We start from the raw sequence: 26,828 nt of genomic DNA, 5'->3' as shown, positions 1-26,828 counted from the left end.
CATCCCATGACCAAGAACTGACAGATGAAGAGCTGATGCAACTGGAAGAGGAAAGGATAACAATCGAAACCGAATGAGTAACGATAAGGTACGACTTTAATTTTCAAAGGATACGTAGGTTTAGGGGATATTTGCAAGATTCTTTGAGTCCTTGCAAAGAACTGTGTGATAGGAAAATGCGCGAGGCTCAGCAGTCAAGCAAGCTTTCCACATCAGCCACAGCAGACAACGAACCTCAAACTTCGACATCGAGGCGGGCAATCATAGGAGAAGATGAGCTGCCTACCCTGATCGACGATGAGATGACACCCGTGTCCCACCACGCCAACACCCGGGCCCCGGACAGATACTGTACTGATTCGCAGAGAATGCAGCAGTAGCCGGGAGGCACACAGCACATCTTTTAAGAAAAAAGCCGAAATAAACATGCTATTTAATTAGGTGCTGCCCCACACGTAATTGTCGGCCCAGATCAGAGGTAATGCAACTGGCAATCAGCACTGATCTGGGCCGACAATTATGTGTGGGGCAGCACGTAATTAATTAGCATGTTTATTTCGGCTTTTTTCTTAAAGATGTGCTGGGTGCGTCCCGGCTACCGCTGGACCCCTGCGTGCTTCGCGGCAATGTATCAGTTGGTGGCCCGGAGGGTGGGGGCCACTGCACCACCCAAACTCCGACTCAGCCTAACACACCATCATCAGTGTGCTCGGCGCTGAACCAATTCCGGTAAGTGATACTACACTGTACATACATTATTTCTACTTTATATAAGCTGTGTATTTTTACGTGTTATTTGGTATGATTTGGCAGCTTCATAGTTTAAAGATTACTGGAGAGCGCTTGCGCCGTGTTTTTGCCAACAGCGCTTATGTGATTTTCTGCCAACGGCGCTTGCGTGAGATTTTCACTACGGAGATCTGTGCCGGCAATGATTGTGGAAAAGTATTTCTACTTAATATAGGCTGTGTAGTTATCATATCATTCCTGCTTTTACTATAAGTTACTGTTATTTTAGGTTTTATGTGTTATTTGGCATGATTTGGTAAGTTATTTTTGGGTCTGCGAACACTCACAAAATTTTCCCATATAAATAAATGGTAATTGCTTCTTCGCTTTACGACATTTCGGCTTATGAACCATTTCATTGGAACGCTGTACCTTCGGATGGCGGGGGAAACCTGTATATTAAAGGTATTAACTTGCAACTCAATGGAAAAAAGCATGCAAATGTAGTTGACAAGTTCATTTGTTCTGACCAAACATTAGATTGGGGAAGAAATGTGATTTAAGTGACTTTGACCGTGAAATGATTGTTGGTGCCAGGCAGGGTGGTTTGGGAATCTCAGAAACTGATGGTCTGGGACTTCCATGTACAACAGTCTCTAGAATTTACAGAGACTGGTGCAAAAGAAATCAAACAACATCCAGTGAGCAGCAGTTCTGTAGACCATAAGATATAGGAACAGAAGTAGGTCATTCGGCCCATCGAGACTGCTCTGCTATTCAATCACGGGTTGATCTATTTCTTTCAGTCATCCCCACTCCCCTGCTTTCACCCCATACTCTTTGATGCCCTGGCTAATCAAGAACCTATCCATCTCTGCCTTAAATACACCCAATGACTTGGCCTCCACAGCCACTCGTGGCAACAAATTCCACAGATATACCACCCACTGACTAAAGTAATTTCTCCGCATCTCAGTTCTAAAAGGATGTCCTTCAATTCTGAAGTCGTGCCCTCTTGTCCTGGAATCCCCTACCATACAAAATAACTTTGCCATATCTAATCTGTTTAAGCCTTTTAACATTTGGAACTTTTCTATGAGATTTCCCCTCATTCTCCTGAACTCCAGGTGAATACAGCCCAAGAGCTGCCAGACGTTCCTCAAACAGTAACACTTTCATTTCTGGAATCATTCTCATGAATGTTCTCTGAACCCTCTCCAATGTCAGTATATCCTTTCTAAAATAAGGAGCCCAAAACTCCAAGTGTGGTCTCACAAATGCCTTATAGAGCCTCAACGTCACATCCCTGCTACTATATTCTACACCTCTAGAAATGAATGCCAACATTATATTCGCCTTCTTCACAACTGTCTCAATCTAGAGGTTAACCTTTAGGGTATCTTGCACAAGGACTCTGAAGTCCTTTTGCATCTCTGCATTTTGAATTCTCTCCCCATATAAGTAATAGTCTGCCCGTTTATTTCTTCCACCAATGTGCATGACCATACACTTTCCAACATTGTATTTCATTTGCCACTTCTTTGCCCATTACACTGAACTATCTAAATCTCTCTGCAGGCTCTCTGTTTCCTCAACACTACCCAGTCCTCCACCTATCTTTGTATCATTGGCAAAATTAGCCACAAATCCATTGATCCCATAGTCCAAATCATTGACGTACATCCTAAAAAGCAGCGGTCCCAACACAGACCACCGTAGAACCCCACTGGTAACCAGCAACCAGCTAGAATAGGATCCCTTTATTCCTATTCTCTGTTTTCTGCCAATCAGCCAATGCTCCACCCACACTAGTAACTTCCCTGTAATTTCATGGGCTCTCATCTTGCTAAGCAGCCTCATGTGCGGCACCTTGTCAAGGGCCTTCTGAAAATCCAAGTACACCACTTCTACTGCATCTCCTTTGTCTACCCTGCTTGTAATTTCCTCAAAGAATTGCAGTAGGTTTGTCAGGCAGGATTTTCCTTTCAGGAAACCATGCTGGCTTTAGCCTATCTTGTCATGTGTTCCAGCGTAATCTCATTCCTAACAAAGGATTCCAACACTTCCCAGCCACTAACATCAGGCTAACATGTCTATAGTTTCCTTTCTACTGCCTCCCACTCTTCTTAAATAGTGGAGTAACATTTGCAATTTTCCAGTCATCTGGTACAATGCCAGAATATATCGCTTCTTGAAAGATTATCGCAGATGTCTCCACAATCTCTCCAGCTACTTCCTTCAGAACCCGAGGGTGCATTCCATCAGGTCCCAGGAGATTTATCCACCCTCAGACCATTAAGCTTCCTGAGCATCTTCTCAGTCGTAATTTTCACTGCACAAACTTCACTTCCCTGACATTCTTGAATGTCCGGTATACGGCAGACATCTTCCATGGTGAAGATTGATGCAAGATACTCATACAGTTCCTCTGCCACCTCTGCATCTCTCATTACAATATCTCCAGCATCATTTTGTATTGGTCCTATACAGGTGTCCCCTGCTTTTCAAAAGTTCGCTTTACGAAACCCCACTGTTACGAAAGACCTACATTAGTACCCTGTTTTCGCTTTCAGAAGGGGTTTTCACTGTTACGAAGAAAGGCAGCACGTGATAAAAAAATCAGCGCGCGAAAAAATCAGTGCGCGATAAAAGGCAACATGCGCCCCAAGCAGCCGCTCTGCCCTGGATTTGGAACGGCATTGCTTTAACACGTGCCTGTGAGCAGCCGTTTGCAAGATGAGTTCTAAGGTGTCGGAAAAGCCTGAAAGAGTAAGGGTGTTACACTTAGCATAAAACTAGACATAATTAAGCGTTTCAATCGTGGTGAACGAAGTAAAGACAAAGTGAGTTTGGCTTGTGGAAGCTGACGAACATGATGTTGAAGAGGTTTTGGCATCCCATGACCAAAATCTGATAGATGAAGAGCTGATGCAATTGGAAGAGGAAAGGATAACAATCGAAACCGAATGCAGTAGCGAAATGAACATGAAGTAACGATGTGAGATTTTCGCTGCAATGATAAAGTACGACTTTAATTTTGAAAGGGTACGTAGGTTTAGGGGATATTTGCAGGATGGTTTGAGTCCTTACAAACAACTGTATGATAGAAAAATGCGCGAGGCTCAGCAGTCAAGCAAGCCTTCCACATCAGCCACAGCAGACGACGAACCTCAACCTTCGACATCAAGGCGGGCAGTCATAGGAGAAGGTGAGCTGCCTGCCCTGATCGACGATGAGATGACACCTCCCGTGTCCCACCACCCTAACCCCCGGGCCCCAGACAAATACCGATTCGTGGAGAATGCAACGGTAGCCGGGAGGCACACAGCACATCTTTAAGAAAAAAGCCGAAATAAACAAGCTAATTAATTAGGTGCCGCCGACACGTAATTGTCGGCCCAGATCAGTGCCGATTTCCGATTGCATCGCCTCTGATCTGGGCCGACAATTATGTGTCGGCGGCGCCTAATTAATTAGCATGTTTATTTCGGCTTTTTTCTTAAAGATGTGCTGTGTGGTCCCGGCTACTGCTGCGTTCTTCGCGGCAATGTATCGGGTCGGTGGCCCGGAGAGTGGGGGCCACCGCACCACCCAACCTGCGACGACTCAGTCTAATACACCATCATCAGTGTGCTCGGTGCTGTTTTCCCAATTCCAGTAAGTGATACTGCACTGTACATACATTATTTCTACTTTATATAGGCTGTGTATTTTTACGTGTTATTTGGTAGATTTGACAGCTTCGTAGCTTAAAGGTTACTGGAGAGCGCGTTTATGCCAACAGCGCTTGCGTGAGATTTTCGCTACGGAGATCTGAGCAGGCAATCGTTGTAGAGAAGTATTTCTACTTTATATAGGCTGTATATTTATCATATCATTCCTGCTTTTACTATATGTTACTGTTATTTTAGGTGTCATGTGTTATTTGTCATGATTTGGTCAGTTATTTTTGGGTTTGCGAATGCTCTCAAAATTTCCCCATATAAATAAATGGTAATTGCTTCTTCGCTTTACGACATTTCGGAGTACGAACTGTTTCATAGGAACGCTCTACCTTCGGATGGCGGGGGAAACCTGTATCTACCCTCGACTCTCTTTACCCTTTAGATACTTAAAAAAGCTTTCAGTATCTTCTTTGATATTAGTCACCAACTTCCTCTCATAATTCATCTTTTCCTTCCGAATGACCTTCTTAGTTTCCTTCTTTGAGTTTTTAAAAGCTCCCCAATCCTCTATCTTCCGACGAGCTCTGGCTTTCTTGTACGCCCTCTCTTTTGCTAAAACACTTCGTTAACGAGAGAGGTCAGAGGAAAATGGCCAGACAGTTCAAGCTGACAGGAAGATGACAGTAACTCAAATAACCACACGTTACAACAATGGTATGCAAAAGAGCATTTCTAAATGCGCATGTCGAACCTTGAAGTGGATGGGTTACAGTAGCAGAGGGCTACAGAACACACACTGTGTAGCCAGTTTAATAGGTACAGGAAATACCTAATAAAGTGGCTGCCGAGGGTTAATATGAAAGGGGGAAAAAAGGACATTTCATATTCAAGTTATTAATTTAAGACAAAGTTCTTTGTTTTTAAGATAACTATAATAAAACATATTCTTACCATACAGATCCGGATTACTGCGGATATATAACCTCACAAAGTTTTTTCCAGGAAGTGGTAAAAGGGAACCTTTTATTCTATCCAATACCTACAATGCAGAAAGGAAAAATTTGAGTTTAATTATTGTGCTATGTCAGAATTTTCAACTTCCTAATTAATTTCTTAGCAAGTTAAAAAAAACCCCAGGTAACTGCTGAGATAGATGATTTCCTGCACAAAGGCAACAGGGATACCAAATTTGAATATAGTAGTTTGTGCAAGATTGGAAAAACAAACAGGCTTGGATTACATTACCTAATCGTTGATTATTTGAACATTAATGTATGCCTACAAGAGATAAAACAGGATCAGGCTCTGTGATCGTGCAGAATTTTGTTGCCATTCACTGTTATGATCACATAAAAGGAATGGTCATTTGGGAAGAAGGGGTTGTGCGCATCGATACCAGTAAATTGATATCAGCCACAATCAAAACATGATGTAAATCAATACCCACAATGACAAGATGAAGATAAGGTAAGAAAATATTAAATAATATTATTAAACCTTGCTGTTTCGTTATTATATAGTAATCAAAGATGGTAAAGAAATTTAATTCTGTCCCTACCTGGAAGGTGTCAACATCAAAAAATGTTTGATAATATTCAAAAGTCCAAAAAGGAGCACTTTTCTTTTGTCCTGCAAGCAACTAAAGAAAACAACAAATATTAACCACAAAACTTGATCAATATTCTAAATGTGGATAGTTTTGCTTTACAAAATAGAAATAAAATTCATTAAGAAATAGCAAAGTTGCTACGTAGCAGGGATGATGCAATAACTCAATTAAAATTTCATTTAAAAGCAATCAATATTATAATCCACCCTTAATTTGCCTATATTATATTCACAAACAGAAACAAGAACCACATTCACTTGTGGTGTAACAATACAAAAAAGGACAACTAGATGCATTTCCAATAAGAGATTTTATGGAAGGTTTTAATTTTAAGGCGGACTGAAGGTGATTAATAATGATAAAAATGGGGTTATTTGACAATATTCTTTTCAACCCATTTTTAAAAATTTTGCACATTATTAAAATAATTATATATTTCGGGGTACATAAGATATTGACCTTAGTGTTCAATTACTACTACAAAAATTACTCACCTCTGCCTTGTCAGTCTTCATTCTCCAACAAATCTTTATCTTCATCTTTTCCCAGTTCATCTGATGGACCTCTCTGATTTTTAGGCTTATCATTAGGATCCGTGATGCTTATTGTTGTGGCATCAGGATTTGCTGCCAATAGGTTTGTAGCATCATCAAACTCTACATTAAAACACAGATGAATGAAAGATTATAAAAGTATTATTAACCATCTGAATACTCTTAATGTTGCTGGTATTTTTATTTATGTTAAAGCTCTACAAATGGTCATTATTGTTGCAAACTAACTGTGCTAAATTCATCACTAAATTAATAAAATGGGCCAGGGACAATACAAAAATAATTGTGATAGGCACTAACAATTTACTTCATATCCATTCCACCATAGTTCTGATAATGGATTGTAATAGATTTCTGAAAGGCAATGAGCCAATTCATGAACACTGCCTCACTATTTTTGCACTACTTAATTAATTTTAATATCTTTCTCACTGTAATGTGCTATGGGTAATCATAGGTAATTTCTAAAGAAAGTACATGTTCGGCACAGCATTGCGGGCTGAAGGGCCTGTATTGTGCTGTAGGTTTTCTATGTAACATAGTATTTTTAAGTATTGCACTGTTCTGCTGCTGCAAAACAAATTTCACGATATATGTCAGTGATATTAAAACTAATTCTGATTCTGTCTAAAGAGGTGTTAACCTAGCTTCATCAGAGGGCTTCAATTCATCTGTGCATTTATCAACAAGCTAAACAATTTCATTATTTGAATTACTTATAATTTGCCTCTGTATTAAATATCACATAACTACACTACAAAAAACTGCAAAAAAAAGGAGTTACTTAAAAACATGAGTGGTGGTGGTGCTGGTGGTAGGTTGGGGGGTGGGGGGAGTCACAGAACACCAAAACAGGTCCTTCAGCCGACTAAATCTGTACCATCCGTTATGCACCTTGTATCTCAAATTCTGTACCTAGCAACTGCCCCAGAGATTACACCTCTCACCTACACACTAGGGGCATGTGACAGTGGTGGGATGTGTGAGAGAAAACCAAAGAACCAGGAGGAAACCTACAGGGTCACATGAAGAATCCACCCCTTTCCTTTGCCATGGAGACAGGGCGCGGGCCTCCCTCACCGCGGCAGAAGTTCACAGACAATCCCCTCCTGACAGCGACCGTATTTGTATTCACTGTCTGAATCCAGGGGCCGAGCCGGAGTAGGTCCGGCCACCACGCAGTACTGGTCGAATCTGAGCTGAGCTTAGGCCGCAGTGACGCGTCAGCGTCAACTCCTTCTTAAAGGCATTGTCACTCAACTCACTCACCACAGACTTTAATATGCCGACAGATAATTCCCCACTTATACACCTGAACAATGCTCCTGCACCGCGGCAAAGTGCAAAAGACAAAATAGCTGGCTTTGTTTGGGCTCTACTTTTTAAAACTTACTTATAATGAAGTCGTTTTATCCTATATTCTACTATTTTTTTTCATTGATCTTCAATAAATTGTTTTAGATCTCTAATGCTTACGCCCTGCCAGGGTCAAAGGGTCATATTTTACGTAAGTATAAATACTGGCGCTGCTAGCTTTTGTGTCCATTGGAGCAGCTAGCTTTTTGCAGAGATGGGGAAATTAGTGGTGTACGTAAAGAGTTTGGGCTTGCTAATATTTTTTTGCTTGCAAGCATTAGTTGGTAAATTTATGCTGCTTCTCTTTCCTGAAACTGTGAAGAAAGTCATGCTGAAATCTGGATTGAAAACATTCATGACTCAAAATCCAAAATTCAAATACGAAGACTGGGGACCAACATTTTTCAGTCTCAGCACCGTGAAAGCGGTAGCCAAAAAGCTATTGATAAATATTGGAGATGAAGCTTTCGAGGGTGCCTTTGCTCCCAATACACGAGTTATTGACTTCGACAACAAAGAACATCGAGTGCTTGATTTCTCGAGGGGTCTGTGTGAGTTACACGTAATAACGTTCGGGGCTTGTGAAAACAGTAATGTGTTCGCGTATTTTCAGCTCAACAAGTACATTTGATCTCTGTAATATATATTTTAAATGTAACGTAATTCTTTCCTGAAGGCAGGCTTAGATTCGAAACACCTAAGCTCAAAACTAAACTGCATCTTGTTGGTGGCCAAATGTCAAATATATGAAGCTGAACTTTCTGATAACAGCTCGTTTATATGTAGACAAACGTTCAAAAGCGTATCAATGGGACAAACAAAAAACAACGTAATTTGGGGCATTGGTTTTAAGAAAGTTAAATTACTTTAAGGCTTTATTGTCCTACATAGCTCTACCAAAGGGCGCAGCATTCCATGTTCGTGTTTGGTCTTGTGTGAGATTTACCAAAATAAACGCCGTATTTATTCAGCGTATTTTTATGCAACAAAAGTCATGTTCATCACGTCCGCAACCGCTGCCTTAAGTAATTTGAGCAATTCCTCCCATAACGATAGAATAGATATAACCAAGCTACATTTCGCTAGCTTTGGGCAATGGAGCATTCTATACATTAAAAAAAAACAAAAACTTCTATTTCGAGTGCCTTTCAGGCACTAAAAATGAGCACGATCAAACAAAATCTGAGGCAGCCACATTAGCATTTAGTTGTAGAGAATGTCTTGGAGCAGGAAAGTGAGGGAGAATTTCAAAGTGGTAGTTCCAGAGTTTAGGCAGCTGAACATAGATCCATCAATGTTTGAGCGATTGAAATAGGAATTGGAAACATTGTATATTTTGGACAATTACAGGGTCGAAGGAGAACAAAGAAATGGGTAGTATCTTCACTTAAAAATGGACCATGTTTTGTTACTTTGTCGTGTTAGGTTATATAAAATGGCTTTAAGTTTAAATAAGATAAACGTTGTACTTGAGATTCCTCCTTCGACCAATCGTGTTTTTTTTTACATGGAGGTTGAATTGGCCCATAGAATGTGTAGCAACAAAATACTCTGCAGATGCTGGGGTCAAAGCAACACTCATAACACGCTGGGGGAACTCAGCAGGTCGGGCAGCATCCATGGAAACGATCAGTCAACGTTTTGGGCCGGAACCCTTTGTCAGGACCGGCCCGAAACGTTGACTGATCATTTCCACGGATGTTGCCTGACCTGCTGAGTTCCCCCAGCGTGTTGTGAGTGTTGCATAATTCTCCGAAACTACTGCCTCCTCCCTCTTTCTTTCCTTCTTCTCTCTTCCCCACCCCCCCCATACTTTCACTTTCTGCTTTCCGCCGAGATCACTACCTACGCAACTCCCTTGTTCATTCGTCCCTCCCTGCTGATCTCCCTCCTGGTACTTATCCTTGCAAGCAGAACAAGTGCTACACCTGCCCCTACACTTCCTCCCTCACTACCATTCAGGGCCCCAAACAGTCCTTCCAGGTGAGTCAACACTTCACCTGTGGGTCTGTTGGGGTCATTTACTGTGTTCGGTGCTCTCGGTGTGGCCTCTTGTATATCAGAGAGACCGGACGTAGACTGGGAGACCGCTTTCACCGAGCATCTACGCTCCGTCCACCAGAACAAGCAGGGTCTCCCAGCGGCCACCCATTTTAATTCCACTACCCATTCCAATATGTCCATCCGTGGCCTCCTCCATTGTTTGGATAAGGCCACACTTGGGTTGGAGGAACAAAACCTTAAATTCCATTAGAATAGCCTCCAACCTGATGGCATGACTATCGATTTCTCAAATTTCCAGTAATGCCTCTTCCCTGCCCCCTCCAGAATTTGCCATCGCCTTTTTTGCCCTCTCATGTTAGCTCCACGCTCACCCATATCCTCACTCTGGTGCTTCCCCCCCCCTTCTCTTCCAGGGTCTTCTGTCTCTTTCACCAATCAACTTCCTAGCTCTGTGCTTCATCCCTCCCCCTCCAGGTTTCACCTATCGCCTGGCACTTCTCTCTTCCTTCCCCCATCTTTCAAATCTGCTCAACGTTTTCCCCCCAGTCCTGTCGACTGTGCTTTTTTTTCCCTGTAGCTGCTGCCTGGCCTGCTGAGTTCCTCCAGCATTTTGTGTGTTGCTCAGATTTTCAGCATCTGCAGACTTTTTCTTCTCTCTAAATTGATGCTTTAAAAAATATCAATTTAAAAACTGTCCCAATTAATCCCACTTTCAGCTGCATTCTCCACAACCTTGATTGTTTTCTCTGTCCTATTCTTTCATAACTTCTGTGCCAACTGTGAAAGAGCGAAGTAATTCATTGTGTATAAGATGAATAATTTTTTTTCAGTTGTATTTCCCAATTGTTCTAAATCTCTGAAAAATGAAAAGTTTCTGAATTCTTTGGTTACAGTCTCATTATGCACTATTTTCATATCCATCCAATGTGATCTTTGACAGGTAATATTTATACTGTAAATTGTATGTCCAGAGCTTTCTTTTAAATAGATTTACTTTCCCACCCTCCCCCCAGATAATCGACCACTGGTGTTGAATTTTGGAAGTTGCACCTGACCTCCGTTTCTTTTCCGCTTTGATGAGTTCAAAAATCTTGTCAAAGACTTCAAATCTGTGGCTGATTTTCTTATTGTCTACATTGAAGAAGCGCATGCTACAGGTATGAATAGATTCTCAGAGAAAGAAATCCTTTTCTGTGATTTGCTGCTCTTACATACGATTTTAAAGCTGTATCTTCGGTATGCACAAAGCTGCTCATCATCCATGCTCGCCAATTACCCTTGGGAAGCTGGTGGTGGTCAAGTCAAGTTTGTTGTCCTATGCACAGGTATGGTGAGGTACAAGAACAGTGAAAAGCTTGCAGCAGCAGCATAGACATAGATTCAGAGGACATAAGTTGTACATAATTTTGTCTAAGACATTAAAGTGAAAACACAAACAGTCGGTGGCAAGCCCATGGTAGTACAAGAGGAATTCTGTTTTGCTGAAGTAGGATGAGGGTTTTGGCAGATTGGTTCAAGAACCTGATGGCTTCTGTATCTGCTGCTTGACTGTAACAGCAAGTTACAGGTGATGAGGATTCCTTGATGAAAGTTGCTGCTTCTGAGGTGGCTCTTCATTTAAATGCTTACAGTGGTGGGGAGAGATGCTCTCGTGCTGGCAGTACTTCCTGCAGCCTCTTGCATTCCTGTGCGTTGGAATTATTATACCAGGAGATGATTCAGCCAGCCAGGATGTAGAATATTCAGCTTCCTGAACCAGCCATTCTAGTGATCATGGTTCCTGGTACTTAGACATACTGAAAATGACTTTTTTTCAATATACTGCCAAGGTAGGATATGTGACCTAAAGGGGAACGTACAGGTGGTGTCCTCAATATGCTTGCTACTCTTGTCAAGCTTGGTGGTAGAGGTCATATGTTTTGGAGCTGCTTTCAGGTTAGATTAGGCAAGTAACTGCAGATGGCACTGTACTGCTATTTTGGTACCAGTAGTATGTCAGCTAAGTGGTTTGCTTTGTCCTGGATGATACTGAGCTTGCATCAAAACAGATAATCTCATTGCTCTTTTGATTTGAGCATTGCAGATGTTTAGAAGCTTTGGCATCTCAGATCCCCTGTCTCTGAGCTGCTCCTCGAGCCACACTTTATCTTAAAAACTAAGTTTTTAGTCAGTCCCCCTTGAAGGTTGATGGTGTGGAACCCTGCAACAGTGATTGCATTAAATGTCAAGGGTAGATGGTTGAATTCTCCCAAATAGAGATGGTGATTGCTTGCTACTTTGGTGTGACTGTTAAATGCTACTTATCAACTCATACCTGCACATTGTCCAGGTCCTGCTGCATGAAGATCTGAACTACTTTATTTACAGAAGTTGTAAATGGAATTGAATATCGTACAGTTGCCAGCAATCATCTCCATTAACCATATCATAGAAAGGAGGTCATAGGTGAAGCAGTTGAAGATGGTTGGGCTGGGGACACTGCTCTGAGGTATGGCTGTTGTACTTTAGTTCAAGTGTTAGAAAAAAAGATTTGTAACCACAATTATCTTTCTTAGTTATAGATTTCACTCACATCTTTAACTGGTGGAAATGTAAAACCAAGTTTTGTGTTATCTCACTATTATTACTGCCTGTTTTATCTTTTACCTTACTTAATTATACCCTTGGCTTTTCAATCATTTATTTAGCATCTTTGCAAATGTTTCATTATAAATCATCTCAGTTTTTATCTCCAAACAAAAATGACAATTTTTGTGAGGTCCTTTATATTGATTACTTCATTTTATTACTTGTTTGTTTCAGATGTCTGGGCATTCAAGAACAATGTGGATATTAAAAAACATCAAACATTAAATGATCGTATCAATGCAGCAAGGATCTTGCTAAAAGAGGAGCCTCCCTGTCCAATTGTAGTTGACTCTATGGATAATATGACTTGTGCTAAATATGGAGCCATGCCAGAGAGACTGTACGTGGTGCTCAATGGCAAAATCATTTACAAGGTAACTGAGTATCCTGACACTCAAACGTTACTTTGTATGTTAAATCCATCCTTAATTCCAAATCAGTAGCTTCACTGCTAGTCTTTTATCAGACATTTTGTTTCTACCCAAGTACAATGCAAAGGCTAATGCACTCTAATTTGTACCTTACCTGTTCCTGAGGGAGTTGGTTAATACTAGATAAGCTAAATTATTTATTTAGAGATACAGCACGGTAATAGGCCCTTCTGCCCAACAACCCGCACTGCACAGTAACACCCATGTACGAGTTGGGTGGTTAATTGGCCACATCTTCGGAATGTGGGAGGAAACCTATATGGTCACGGGGAGAACGTACAAACTCCTTGCAGACGGCAGCAGGAAGTGAACCCATATCATCGGCACTATAACAGTGTTGCACTAAACTCTAAGCCACTGTGCTGCCCCTAATGAAAATAAATTTCAAACCTAAAAAGTCTGGTTTTTATCCATGACATTCCCACTCTGCTTGCAAGGAGTTTCTATGTTCTTCCCATACTGTGTGGTTCAAGGATGTACCAGTTGGTAGAGTAATCGGACATTGTAAATTGTCCCATGATTGGGATAGGATTAAATTGGGGGATTGCTGGATGGCATGGCTCAAAGGGCCAGAAGGCCTACTCTGCACTGTATGTCAATAAATAAGCAAATTAATTAAATTTTTAAAAATTGATAAGACTGTAAGATATAGGAGCAGAATTAGGCCATCTGGCCCATTGAGTTTGCTCTGCCATTTCATCATGGCTGATCCACTTTTCCTCTTGGCCCTAATCTCCTATCTTCTCCCTGTATCCCTTCATGCTCTGACCAATTAAGAATCTATCAACCTCTGCCTTAAAAATACATAAAGATGCCCTCTACAGCAGCCTGTGGCAAATAATTCCACAGATTCACCACCCTCTGGCTAAAGCAATTCCTCATCTCTGTTCTAAAAGGTTGCCCCTCTATTCTGCGGTTGTGTTCTCTGGTCTTAAGACTCTCCCACCATAGGAAACATCCTCTCCACATCACTCTGTCAAGGCCTTTCCACCTATTTGATAGGTTTCAATGAGGTCACCTCCCTCCCCTCCACGCTGTTCTTCTGAATTCCAGTGAATACAGGCCCACAGCCATCAGACACTGAGTTTGAGAGTTCACTCCTGGAATCATTTTCGTGAACCTCCTTCGAACTCTCAAGTTTCAGCACATCCTTTCTAAGATAAGGGGCCCAAACCTGCTCACAATACTTTAAGTGAGGCTTCATCAATGCTTTATAAAGCTTCAACACTGCATCTTTGCTTTTGTATTCTAGTCCTCTTGAAATGAATGCTAACATCACATTTGCCTTGCTCACCAGACTTGACCTGCAAATTAACCTTTAGGGAATCCTGCACAAGGACTCCCAAGTCCCTTTGCATCTCAATTGATTGTGTTTTCGCTCTGATTAAAGGAGGATGTAAGCAAGGTAAGAGAGGGTCTTGGGACTTGGCATGGTGCCAGAAGTTGGCAAGACTAAAATAGCACAGTTGAGTAAATTCACAATTGAGCTTTCTAAATTGGGAAAATGTAAACATGGAATTTTACATTTTGCGCATGTCTTTTGTGATTGAATGGAAAAACTGAAAAGGGAAGATTGTGTAAATATGAGAAAGATGAGGGGGAAAATAAAATCAATGGTTTCCAAACAATTATCAAAAAATGTGGTGAACTGGATTTTAAAAGAATGAGGGGGGAGATCTCATTGAAACCTATCAAATATTAAAAGGCCCAGATAGAGTGGAACTGGGTAGAATGTATCTTGTATTGGGGGACTTTAGTACCTAGAGGGCACAGCCTCAGAATAGGACATTGTCCCTTTGGAACGGAGATGCGGAGGAAGTTCATTAGCCAGCAAGTGGTGAAACTGGAATTTTGTTGCTTCATATGGCTGTGGAGGCCAAATCACTTTGTATATTTAAAGCAGAGTTTGATAGGTTCTTGAATGGTAGGGATATCAAAGGTTACAGGGAAAGAACAGGAGAATGGGGCTCAGAGGGATAATAAATCAGCCAAGATGGGATGCTGGAGCAGACTCAATGGACTTAATGGCCTAATTCTGCTCCTGTGTCATGTGGTCCTGTAAATGCGTTTTTGACTTTTCAATCCAAGTTTACCAGTAGAATTAACTTGCTCAAATTTAAAGAAAACTGTACCAAATAGCAGGATACTATTTCAAAATCGTTTTGAATAACTGGTTTTTACATGTTGTTGATGCTATTGACACAATGAATCTACAGCGAGTGAGGCCGACCATGGATGTTGCATCCTAGCTGTCTACATGATACACAAGCCAGGACAGTACAATATGGAGAGCAAGCTGTTGCCCATGCAGCAGCTCCCCCTCTCCATGCAGCTGATGAATCCAAAGGAATGGCAGAAACTGATACAGCTTGACACCAGCTGCATCTCAGGAACTGCCAGTCAATTAGGGACCCCAGCCTCTGATTTTTCTTTGGGATTTACTCCTGAAGCCTTCCCCGTGAGTGGGTATTGCCACAAGACAGGCGGTTTGCGATCAGAGATTTCCTCCTAGGTGGGATGCTAACCATGGGTAACAAGCCATGCTCAAAAGTAAGGAGGCATGGGATCCAAGGGGACGTTGCTTTGTGGATCCAGAACTGGCTTGCCCACAGAAGGCAAACAGTGGTTGCAGACGGGTCATATTCTGCATGGAAGTCGGTGACCAGTGGCGTCCCTCAGGGATCTGTTCTGGGACCCCTACTCTTCGTGATTTTTATAAAGAACCTGGATGAGGAGGTGGAGGGATGGATTAGTAAGTTTGCTGATGACACAAAGGTTGGAGGTGTTGTGGATAGTGTGGAGGGCTGTCAGAGGTTACAGCGGGATATTGATAGGATGCAAAACTGGGCTGAGAAGTGGCAGATGGAGTTCAACCCAGATAATGAGGTGGTTCACTTTGGTAGGTCAAATATGATGGCAGAATATAGTATTAATGGTAAGACTCTTGGCAGTGTGGAGGATCAGAGTGATCTTGGGGTCTGAGTCTATAGGACGCTCAAAGCAGCTGCGCAGGTTGACCCTGTGATTAAGAAGGCATCCGGTGCATTGGCCTTCATCAATTGTGGGATTGAGCTTAAGAGCCGAGAGGTAATGTTGCAGCTTTGTAAGACCCTGGTCAGACCCCACTTGGAGTACTGTGCTCAGTTCTGGTCGCCTCACTGCAGGAAGGATGTGGAAACCATGGAAAAGGTGCAGAGGAGATTTACAAGGATGTTGCCTGGATTGGGGAGCATGCCTTATGAAAACAGGTTGAGTGAGCTTGGCCTTTTCTCCTTGGAGTGACAGAGGATGAGAGGTTACCTGATAGAGGTGTATAAGATGATGAGAGGCATTGATTGTCTGGATAGTCAGAGGCTTTTTCGCAGGGCTGAGATGGTTGCCACAAGAGTACACAGGTTTAAGGTGCTGGGAAGTAGGTACAGAGATGTCAGGGGTAAGCTTTTTAATGCAGAGAATGGTGAATGTGTGGAATGGGCTGCTGGCAATGGTGATGGAGGCAGAGAAGATGGGGTCTTTTAAGAGAATTTTGGATAGGTACATGGAGCTTGGAAAAATAGAGGGCTATGGGTAAGCCTAGTAATTTCTAAGGTAGGGACATGTTCAGCGCAACTTTGTGGGCCGAAGGGCCTGTATTGTGCAGTAGGTTTTCTATATTTCTGTGAGCCCTATCTGCCCAGAGCGACTGGTTTTAAGGCACCAGTTAACCCACTTTTGCCCCTTCTCTTGCCAGTAGAAAGTGTTCCACCCAGCTTAGTAGCTAAGCCACACATGAAGGCAAGGAGCTGGACTTAGTTGACGCAAACCATTAGGAGCACTTAATAGGTACTGGAACCTTAACCCCACCACCACAACCCCCCCCCACCCACCCAGCACATTAAATTGCCATTGTTTTCCATTAATTTGTCATAAAATGGAACTTTAGGGTTACAGACTCAAAGACGTCTTGTGTTTCTAGCAGTAATCATGGAGTAAAATGTTACTGAAGAGAAGAGTGAAACAAATTGATCTGTCACAGGTATGAATCAGACAAGGCAGATCAAAACACTGTCAATCTCTGAAAGCAATGGTGCTTAATTTCTCATAACTATATATTTACATGTATTTCAGGGCGACGTAGGACCTTCAGGATACAAACCAGAAGAAGTACGATTAATTTTGCAAAACCAAAGTTAAACCACATGTTGGCAGTTTTCAGTACTGGTATAATCTGAGAAAGGTTTCTTTGACTTTTTCATATGATCAAGCCTAATTGTAAATTGATCTGAGTAGTTTTCATTTCCATCTTGATAATTTTCTCAGTTTGAATTGCTATGACTGGGATATGATGGTTTGAAAATAAGGAAAGGTAACTTTGTATTTTATGTTTTAATATAAATTGTACTAATTACTAAAAGTTTAAACTGAAAATTTTCAGTTAGGGCTGGTGGTGGGAAATGCTTGATAAATTACTGCTTTCTGAAACATTCAATTTCACAATACTAACAAATGAAAAAGAACGGATTCCTGTTTTCAAATGTTTTTATTGTGAAGCAACATCAGCTTAAAGTACAATGCTGCTTTTTTCTTATAACAACGTAATGAAAGTCAAATGAATGTATGCATAGTAAACAAGCAAAAAGCAAAGGAAACCCTACTACTTTGTCTCCTTTCCCCTTTCCAGCCCTACCCTCCCCTCACCCCTCCTGTATGTGCTGTTTGGGTCCCACCGCCCCCCACACTTGGGTGCTAAACTTGGGTTTAGCATCCCCAATGCTAAACCCAAGTACACTTTACAACATCTGGATTTTGCTTTCAGTATGTGGAATACAAGAATGCTTACTATTTACCACATAATTCAAATAATTCACCACCATTTTCTCCTACTAAAGTGCACAACAATTATGAATGTTGCATGCATCTGCCAATTCTTTGTGCACTTGTTCAAACTCTAAATCACCTCGAGCCTCCTTGCAACTCAATTCCACTAAATTTTATATTATTGTCAAACTTCAGGTAATTAAATTTCTTCCCTCATCTAAATCATTGATATATTGTGAAGAGCTAAGGCCCAAATACTGATTATGGTGCTATTTATAATTATTATTGCCAGTCATTTTATTCCAATTGTGACACTTGTCAACCAATTTTTGATCATGCCATTATTCTAATAATCATGCTCTTTAGTTTTTAAAGGCAAAGGTTAGAGTGTAAAGTTATCTGAAAATTCATGTACAGCACATTCATTGGCTTTCCACTATTTTTACTTTTTTTTTATTTTAAACAATTTTGCAGTGTAATCTAGTACATTGATCAGATGACTTCCTTTCCAGAAATCCATGCCAATTTCTCATGTTAACAAATCTTATCTTCCTGCTTCTTTTCCATCCATTTTTCAAATTTCTAGAATTTAAAAACCCAATCATAACAATTATTCTGCTTCACTTAGAATTTAACGAATTTGGAACGTCAACCACTGGGGTGTAATGATTTTAGCTATGTTATTTATGAAGATTGCAGCCAAAATTAAGGCTGTAGTCTAATGTTGTGAAATATGGCTAAGATCATTTAAATCTGTGGATGAAGTTTTTTTGATTCTGGACTATTAAACAATTATTCCACACATACTTTGCATATCTATGTATTTAAAAGGAGTGAATTTTTTTTATTATATCTGAATTATTATAAAGCTGTTACAATCCATTCTGATGAGTTGAAACAATTTTGAAATAAAGTATCTTCACTTTGAAAATGTTTCAATGCACCATTCGGATTTTGATCAAATATTTTCCAGAATGACCAATAAAGGCTGTAATGTTACAAAGCCATGAGTTTATTCAGAAGAATAAGAATGTACATAACATTAATTGCTTAACAAACCTGGACTTCACAATTCAATCTTCCCTTTACAAAGTTCACAGTTGTGTTCTATGGACTTAAGTGATTTCCTCTGTACCTTCTACTGTCACTTTGTGTACTGATACAAAATGGTCAAAAGCTGATTTAATAACAAATCGTAGATGTGTCGCCCTTGTTCCATCCAGCTGCAAAGAAAAGATTTCTTTAATTCACTTTAAAATAAAATGCTGCTTCACCAGTAGCTTAACAGTCGAGTGGAGAAAACTACATATGAGCCCTTTTCTATGTTCAGTTAGTTTGTTACAACTAGTATAACAAAAGAAACAACAATCTGGTTGGGTATCTGGGTAAGTGCATGCTGCCAGGAGTTCATGTTACAGTCTATTGAACTATACTGGAAAATTCACGTTCAGGGTAAAAACAAATTTCAAAGTTGACTATCTCAAATTATTGTAAAAGAAGCTAGATTCTGAATACTGGTGCACAGCAAAATCCACCCTTTCATAAGAGAGTAAAACCAAATTGGTTTTGAGAGAAAGAGCCTATAAATTAATGTAATAACAGTATTTCAATTAAATATTTTGCATTTCAACTTTTGTACCCCTGTATTACTAAGGAATGGAAATATATTTCCATAAAATAAAGCCACTTTATCTGTGTATGTCAAGAAACAAGAGATAGATAAAACTGTAAATACATTTGTTTATTTACCTTTCTTATTCTCTAAGAGTGTATTTTATTCTTTTACCCTGTATCTCAAACTTTCAGCTAGTAATTTATATTACCCAAACAGCCACAAAGTTTTGGGGTGGGGGGGGGTCATTTGTATTTTATTAGATTTTGGGATCTTTGTTGTAATGTGCTTCCCATCTTGGTGAGGAGTAGATCTTGCTCAAATTGTTCTGAACCATTCAACAGCCATTACAACACAGTGTAACATTTCATTAATAACATCACAGTACAGCATTCTTCAAACTACACTTTCTACCACTGGGAGAGCTATAATTTTTTATTATAAGCTTCTCATATTTTCTTGAAAAACGCAAGTCATTCAGCTCATGAGTTTATGATGTCAAAGCATTCCTATCAGTCCCGTTCTGAACTTATTTCTCTGTAATCTATTCTCTTGCATGCAAATCAACTCCACCCCCTATAATTTCATATCCTGTGACAACAGTAACCTGAATGGTTGTGCCTAAAGGGAAGTTATCTGAGGTTGATACAGCTCATTTCTTCTCTGTTGAACTCCTGATCTATAATCATTCTACATTGAGCAATATGGCAACTTGAAAAAATACTTACAGCAAATTCTTCTAATTGAAGCTGTTCCTCAGCATGTTCAAGTTCTGTTTAGACAAAATAAATCACCAAAAGATGAAACCTACCAGGTGAATTGGACAGAACAATTTATTCTCGTAACTCTAATGACTTAATAAAAAGGTTTATTGAATGCCCTTACCACTTTTAGCTAAAGGTTCAAAGTCCACAGGATCCTTTTCTGAACTTTTCTCGATACTAAGCCTGCGGACTGGAATAGGAAATCGAACTGAAACTTGTTATTTTGGAGGATTTGAAATTACTTGCCATCCACGATGAAAAATACAAGAAAGCTAATTTTCAGTTAAGGACTATGTGTTAAAAGCTTTCTTCAACTAAACCAAATCGCGCACATGTAGAAATCTGGGTAAAATAGTCTTTTCATTGTTAAAAAAAAAATCATCTGGTAGCAGACAAGTTCAAGTTTACTTATTATTCAAGCATACACAAATATAGACAAATGAAACAGCGTTCCTCTGTAGCCAAGGTGCAAAACAAATCATCAACAGCACACACACATACGACAAATAGCGCACATGGCTGTGGTTTCAGAAAAATCTGAGTTGAAGAGCTTTGTAAGGTTAATCATGGCTAGAGTTACCTCCTGCCTGAGCAAGGACCTGAACCTATTGCAATTTGCCTAGCACTATGGCAGGTCTACAGTGGATGCAAACTTATTGACTTTACACTTGGCTTTAAACCACGTGGACAACAGCAATAGGTATGTTGGGCTGTTGTTTACTGATTGCAGCTCAGCATTAAACACAATCATCTCAGTACAAGTGAAGAAGCTTCAAAAGTACCTCCCTCTCATTAGCCTCCCCAGCATCCAGGACACCTTCAAAAGGTAGCATCTATCATTAAGGAGCAGCATCAGCCAGGACATGCCCTCTCCTTGTTGCCAACATCAAGGAGGTGGTACAGGAGCTTGAAGACATGCACTCATTGTTTCAGAAACAACTTCTTCCCCTCTGCCTTCAGATTTCTGAACGGACAATAAACCAATGAAGCTAACTCAATATCTCCCCCTCTCTTTTTCTGCTACTTAATTAGTTTTTTTTTAATGTTTACTTATTGTAATTTATAGTTATATATTGCAATGTAGTGCTGCCACAAAATAACAAATTTTTCAACATATGCCAGTAGTATTAAACCTGATTCTGAGGATCAAATGTTGTAGACTCAGCCAGCTCCATCACGGGTTCAAGCCCCCATCATCAAGGTTATCTGGAAAAGGATGACTCAACAAGTCAGCATTTATCATTACGGACCTTCGCCATCTGGGACATGCCCTTTCTTCATTACTACTGTCAGGGAGGAGGCACACCCAACATTTAGGAACAGCTTCTTCCCCTCGGTTACCAGATTTCTGAGTTCTCCAGAAACCCATGAACAGTCGCTCACTATTCCTGCTTTGAACTGTTCCATGTTTTTTTATTGTAACATAGTAATTTTTGATGCAATGCTGCTATACAAGGTAATGCTACATTTGTTATGGGGGATTTCAACATGCAGGTAGACTGGAGGAATCAGGTTGGTGCTGGACTCCAAGAAAGAGAGTTTGTGGAGTCCCTCCGAGATGGATTCTTAGAACAGTTTGTACTGGAGCCTATCAGAGAGAACGCAATTCTAGATTTAGTGTTGTGGAATGAACCGGATTTGATCAGGGACCTCGAGGTAAAGCAGCCATTAGGAGTTAGTGACCATAATATGATAAGTTTTAATCTACAATTTGAAAGGGAGAAGGGAAACTCGGAAGTGTCAGTATTACAGTTGAACAAAGGGAACTATGGCGCTATGAGGGAGGAGCTGGCCAAAGTTCAATGGAACAATACCCTAGCATGGATGACAGTGGAACAGCAATGGCAAGTGTTTCTGGGAATAATGCGGAAGGTGCAGGATCAGTTCGTTCCAAAGAGGAAGAAAGATCCTAAGGGGAGGCCGTGGCTGACAAGGGAAATAATGGACAGTATAAAAATAGAAGAGATGAAGTATAACATAGCAAAGATGAGTGGGAAGCCGGAAGATTGGGAAACTTTTAAAGAGCAACAGAAGGTAACTAAAAAGGCAATACGCAGAGAAAAAATGAGGTACGAAAGTAAACTAGCCAAGAATATAAAGGAGGATAGTAAAAGCTTCTTTAGTATGTGAAAAGGAAAAAAATAGTTAAGACCAAAACTGGGCCCTTGAAGACAGAAACGGGTGAATTTATTATGGGAAACAAGGAAATGACAGACGAGTTGAACAGGTACTTTGGATCTGTCATCACTAGGGAAGACACAAACAATCTCCCAGATATAATAGTGGCCAAGGACCTAGGGTAATGGAGGAACTGAAGGAAATTTATATTAGGCAGGAAATGGTGTTGGATGGACTGTTGGGTCTGAAGGCTGATAAGTCCCCGGAACCTGATGGTCTGCATCCCAGGGTACTTAAGGAGGTGGCTTTAGAAATCGTGGAGGCTAATGTTGTCCCTCTCTTCAAGAAGGGAGGAAGAGAGAAAACAGGGAATTATAGACCGGTTAGCCTGACGTCAGTGGTGGGAAAGATGCTGGAGTCAATTATAAAAGATGAAATTACAACACATCTGGATAGCAGTAACAGGATCGGTCCGAGTCAGCATGGATTTACGAAGGAGAAATCGTGCTTGACTAATCTTCTGGAGTTTTTTGAGGATGTAACTATGAAAATGGACAAGGGAGAGCCAGTGGATGTAGTGTACCTGGACTTTCAGAAAGCCTTTGATAAAGTCCCATATAGGAGATTAGTGGGCAAAGTTAGGGCACATGGTATTGGGGTCAGAGTACTGACATGGATTGAAAATTGGCTGGCTGACAGAAAACAAAGAGTAGCGATTAATGGGTCCCTTTCGGAATGGCAGGTGGTGACCAGTGGGGTACCGCAAGGTTCAGTGCTGAGACTGCAGCTGTTTACAATATATATTAATGATTTAGATGAGGGAATTAAAAGTAACATTAGCAAATTTGCTGATGACACAAAGCTGGGTGGCAGTGTGAAATATGAGGAGGATGTGATGAGAATGCAGGCTGACTTGGACAGGCTGGGTGAGTGGGCAGATGTATGGCAGATGCAGTTTAATGTGGATAAACGTGAGGTTATCCACTTTGGTGGTAAGAACAGAAAGGCAAATTATTATCTAAATGGAGTCAAGTTATGAAAAGGAGAAGTACAATGAGATCTGGGTGTTCTTGTACATCAGTCACATAGTCATAGTCATACTTTATTGATCCCGGGGGAAATTAGTTTTCGTTACAGTTGCACCATAAATAGTAAGAAAACCATAAATAGTTAAATAGTAATCTGTAAATTATGCCAGTAAATTATGAAATAAGTCCAGGACCAGCCTATTGGCTCAGGGTGTCTGATCCTCCAAGGAAGGAGTTGTAAAGTTTGATGGCCACAGACAGGAATGACTTCCTATGACGTTCTGTGTTGCATCTCAGTGGAATGAGTCTCTGGCTGAATGTACTCCTGTGTCCACCCAGTACATTATCTAGTGGATGGGAGACATTGTCCAAGATGACATGCAACTTAGACAGCATCCTCTTTTCAGACACCACCGTGAGAGAGTCCAGTTCCATCCCCACAACATCACTGGCCTTACGAATGAGTTTGTTGATTCTGTTGGTGTCTGCTACCCTCAGCCTGCTGCCCCAGCACAAAACAGCAAACATGATAGCACTGGCCACCACAGACGCGTAGAACATCCTCAGCATCGTTCGGCAGATGTTAAAGGACTTCTGTCTCCTCAGGAAATAGAGACAGCTCTGACACTTCTTGTAGACAGCCTCCGTGTTCTTTGACCAGTTCAGTTTATTGTCAATTCGTACCCCCAGGTATTTGTAATCCTCCACCATGTCCACACTGACCCCCTGGATGGAAACAGGGGTCACCGGTACTTTAGCTCTCCTCAGGTCCACCACCAGCTCCTTAGTCTTTTTCACATGAAGCTGCAGATAATTCTGCTCACACCATGTGACAAAATTTCCTACCGTAGCCCTGTACTCAGCCTCATCTCCCTTGCTGATGCATTCAACTATGGCAGAGTCATCCGAAAACTTCTGAAGATGACAAGACTCTGTGCATTAGTTGAAGTCCGAGGTGTAAATGGTGAAGAGAAAGGGAGACAAGACAGTCCCCTGTGGAGCCCCAGTGCTGCTGATCACTCTGTCGGACACACAGTGTTGCAAGCACACATACTGTGGTCTGCCAGTCAGGTAATCAAGAATCCATGACACCAGGGAAGCATCCACCTGCATCGCTGTCAGCTTCTCCCCCAGCAGAGCAGGGCGGATGGTGTTGAACGCACTGGAGAAGTCAAAAAACATGACCCTCACAGTACCTGCTGGCTTGTCCAGGTGGGCATAGACACGGTTCAGCAGGTAGACGATGGCATCCTCAACTCCTAGTCGGGGCTGGTAGGCGAACTGGAGGGGATCCAAGTGTGGCCTCACCATAGGCCGGAGCAGCTCCAGAACAAGTCTCTCCAGGGTCTTCATGATGTGGGAGGTCAATGCCACCGGTCTGTAGTCATTGAGGCCACTGGGGCGCGGCGTCTTCGGCACAGGGACGAGGCAGGACATCTTCCACAGTACAGGAACCCTCCGGAGCCTCAGGCTCAGGTTGAATACATGGCTGAAAGCAAGCATGCAAGTACAGCAGGCTGTGAAGAAAGCTAATGGCATGCTGGCCTTCATAACAAGGGGATTTGAGTATAAGAGCAAAGAGGTCCTTCTGCAGCTGTACAGGGCCCTGGTGAGACCACACCTGGAGTACTGTGTGCAGTTTTGGTCTCCAACTTTGAGGAAGGACATTCTTGCTATTGAGGGAGTGCAGCGTAGGTTCACAAGGTTAATTCCCGGGATGGCGGGACTGTCATATAGAACCATAGAAACTACAGCACAGAAACAGGCCCTTTGGCCCTTCTTGGCTGTGCTGAACCATTTTCTGCCTAGTCCCACTGACCTGCACACAGACCATATCCCTCCATACACCTCCCATCCATGTCCAATTTATTCTTAAATGTTAAAAAAGAACCCGCATTTACCACCTCGTCTGGCAGCTCATTCCATACTCCCACCATTCTCTGTGTGAAGAAGCCCCCCCCCAATGTTCCCTTTAAACTTCTCCCCCCTCACCCTAAACCCATGTCCTCTGGTTTTTTTCTCCCCTTGCCTCAGTGGAAAAAGCCTGCTTGCATTCACTCTATCTATACCCATCATAATTTTATATACCTCTATCAAATCTCCCCTCATTCTTCTACGCTCCAGGGAATAAAGTCCCAACCTATTCAACCTTTCTCTGTAACTGAGTTTCTCAAGTCCCGGCAACATCCTTGTAAACCTTCTCTGCACTCTTTCAACCTTATTTATATCCTTCCTGTAATTTGGTGACCGAAACTGAACACAATACTCCAGATTCGGCCTCACCAATGCCTTATACAACCTCATCATAACATTCCAGCTCTTATACTCAATACTTTGATTAATAAAGGCCAATGTACCAAAAACTCTCTTTACGACCCTATATACCTGTGACGCCACTTTTAGGGAATTTTGTATCTGTATTCCTAGATCCCTCTGTTCCACTGCACTCCTCAGTGCCTTACCATTAACCCTGTATGTTCTCCGTTGCTTTGTCCTTCCAATGTGCAATACCTCACACTTGTCAGTATTAAACTCCATCTCCCATTTTTCAGCCCATTTTCCCAGCTGGTCCAAGTCCCTCTGCAGGCTCTGAAAACCTTCCTCACTGTCTACTACACCTCCAATCTTTGTATCATCAGCAAACTTGCTGATCCAATTTACCACATTATCATCCAGATCATTGATATAGATGACAAATGACAATGGACCCAGCACTGATCCCTGTGGCACACCATTAGTCACAGGCCTCCACTCAGAGAAACAATTCTCTACCACCACACTCTGGCTTCTTCCATCGAGCCAATGACTAATCCAATTTACCACCTCTCCATGTATACCTAGCCACTGAATTTTCCTAACTAACCTCCCATGCGGGACCTTGTCAAAGGCCTTACTGAAGTCCATGTAGACAATATCCACTGCCTTCCCTTCATCCACTTTCCTGGTAACCTCCTCGAAAAACTCCAATAGATTGGTCAACATGACCTACCACGCACAATGCCATGTTGACTCTCCCTAATAAGTCCCAGTCTATCCAAATGCTTGTAGATTCTGTCTCTTAGTACTCCCTCCAATAACCTACCCACTACCAACGTCAAACTTACTGGCCTATAATTTCCTGGATTACTTTTTGATCCTTTTTTAAACAACGGAACAACATGAGCCACTCTCCAATCCTCCGGCACCTCACCTGTAGACAGCGACATTTTAAATATTTCAGCCAGGGCCCCTACAATTTCAACACTAGTCTCCTTCAAGGTCCGAGGGAACACCCTGTCAGGTCCCGGGGATTTATCCACTTTAAATTTCCTCAAGACAGCAAGGACCTCCTCCTTTTCGATCTGTACAGTTTCCATGATCTCACTACTTGTTTCCCTTAATTCCATAGACTTCATGCCAGTTTCCTTAGTAAACACAGATGCAAAAAACCTATTTAAGATCTCCCCCATTTCCTTTGGTTCCGCACATAGCCGACCACTCTGATGTCGAAAGATTGGAGTGACTGGGCTTGTATACTCTGGAATTTAGAAGGC

At 41.5% G+C, this 26,828-nt stretch overlaps 1 protein-coding gene and 2 pseudogenes across 2 annotated transcripts in view; 1 reads left to right on the top strand and 2 right to left on the bottom strand.

Moving 5' to 3' along the window:
- The window catches only part of LOC134354525 (protein YIPF1-like), a 34,808-nt pseudogene extending 26,705 nt beyond the window's left edge, over window positions 1-8,103 (bottom strand).
- Window positions 8,086-17,220, top strand: LOC134354751 (type I iodothyronine deiodinase-like; annotated as a pseudogene).
- Window positions 17,221-18,857: 1,637 nt separating this feature from the next.
- The window catches only part of hspb11 (heat shock protein, alpha-crystallin-related, b11), a 9,225-nt gene continuing 1,254 nt past the window's right edge, over window positions 18,858-26,828 (bottom strand). Inside the window, exons 3-5 of one of the 2 annotated variants that reach the window (XM_063063961.1) lie at window positions 20,271-20,339; window positions 20,114-20,157; window positions 18,858-18,996 (exon numbers count right to left, since the gene is read on the bottom strand). In XM_063063961.1, the coding sequence (XP_062920031.1) occupies window positions 18,889-18,996; window positions 20,114-20,157; window positions 20,271-20,339 (221 nt within the window). In that variant the 3' untranslated portion in view covers window positions 18,858-18,888. The remainder of the gene's footprint in view (window positions 18,997-20,113; window positions 20,158-20,270; window positions 20,340-26,828) is intronic. The other variant, XM_063063959.1, reaches the window with a different exon arrangement.

This window comes from Mobula hypostoma, chromosome 12 (genome assembly GCF_963921235.1).
Source record: "Mobula hypostoma chromosome 12, sMobHyp1.1, whole genome shotgun sequence".
NCBI lineage: Eukaryota > Metazoa > Chordata > Chondrichthyes > Myliobatiformes > Myliobatidae > Mobula > Mobula hypostoma.
Note: the sequence above shows the minus strand (reverse complement) of the source record. Positions and strands in the feature narration are given on the sequence as shown.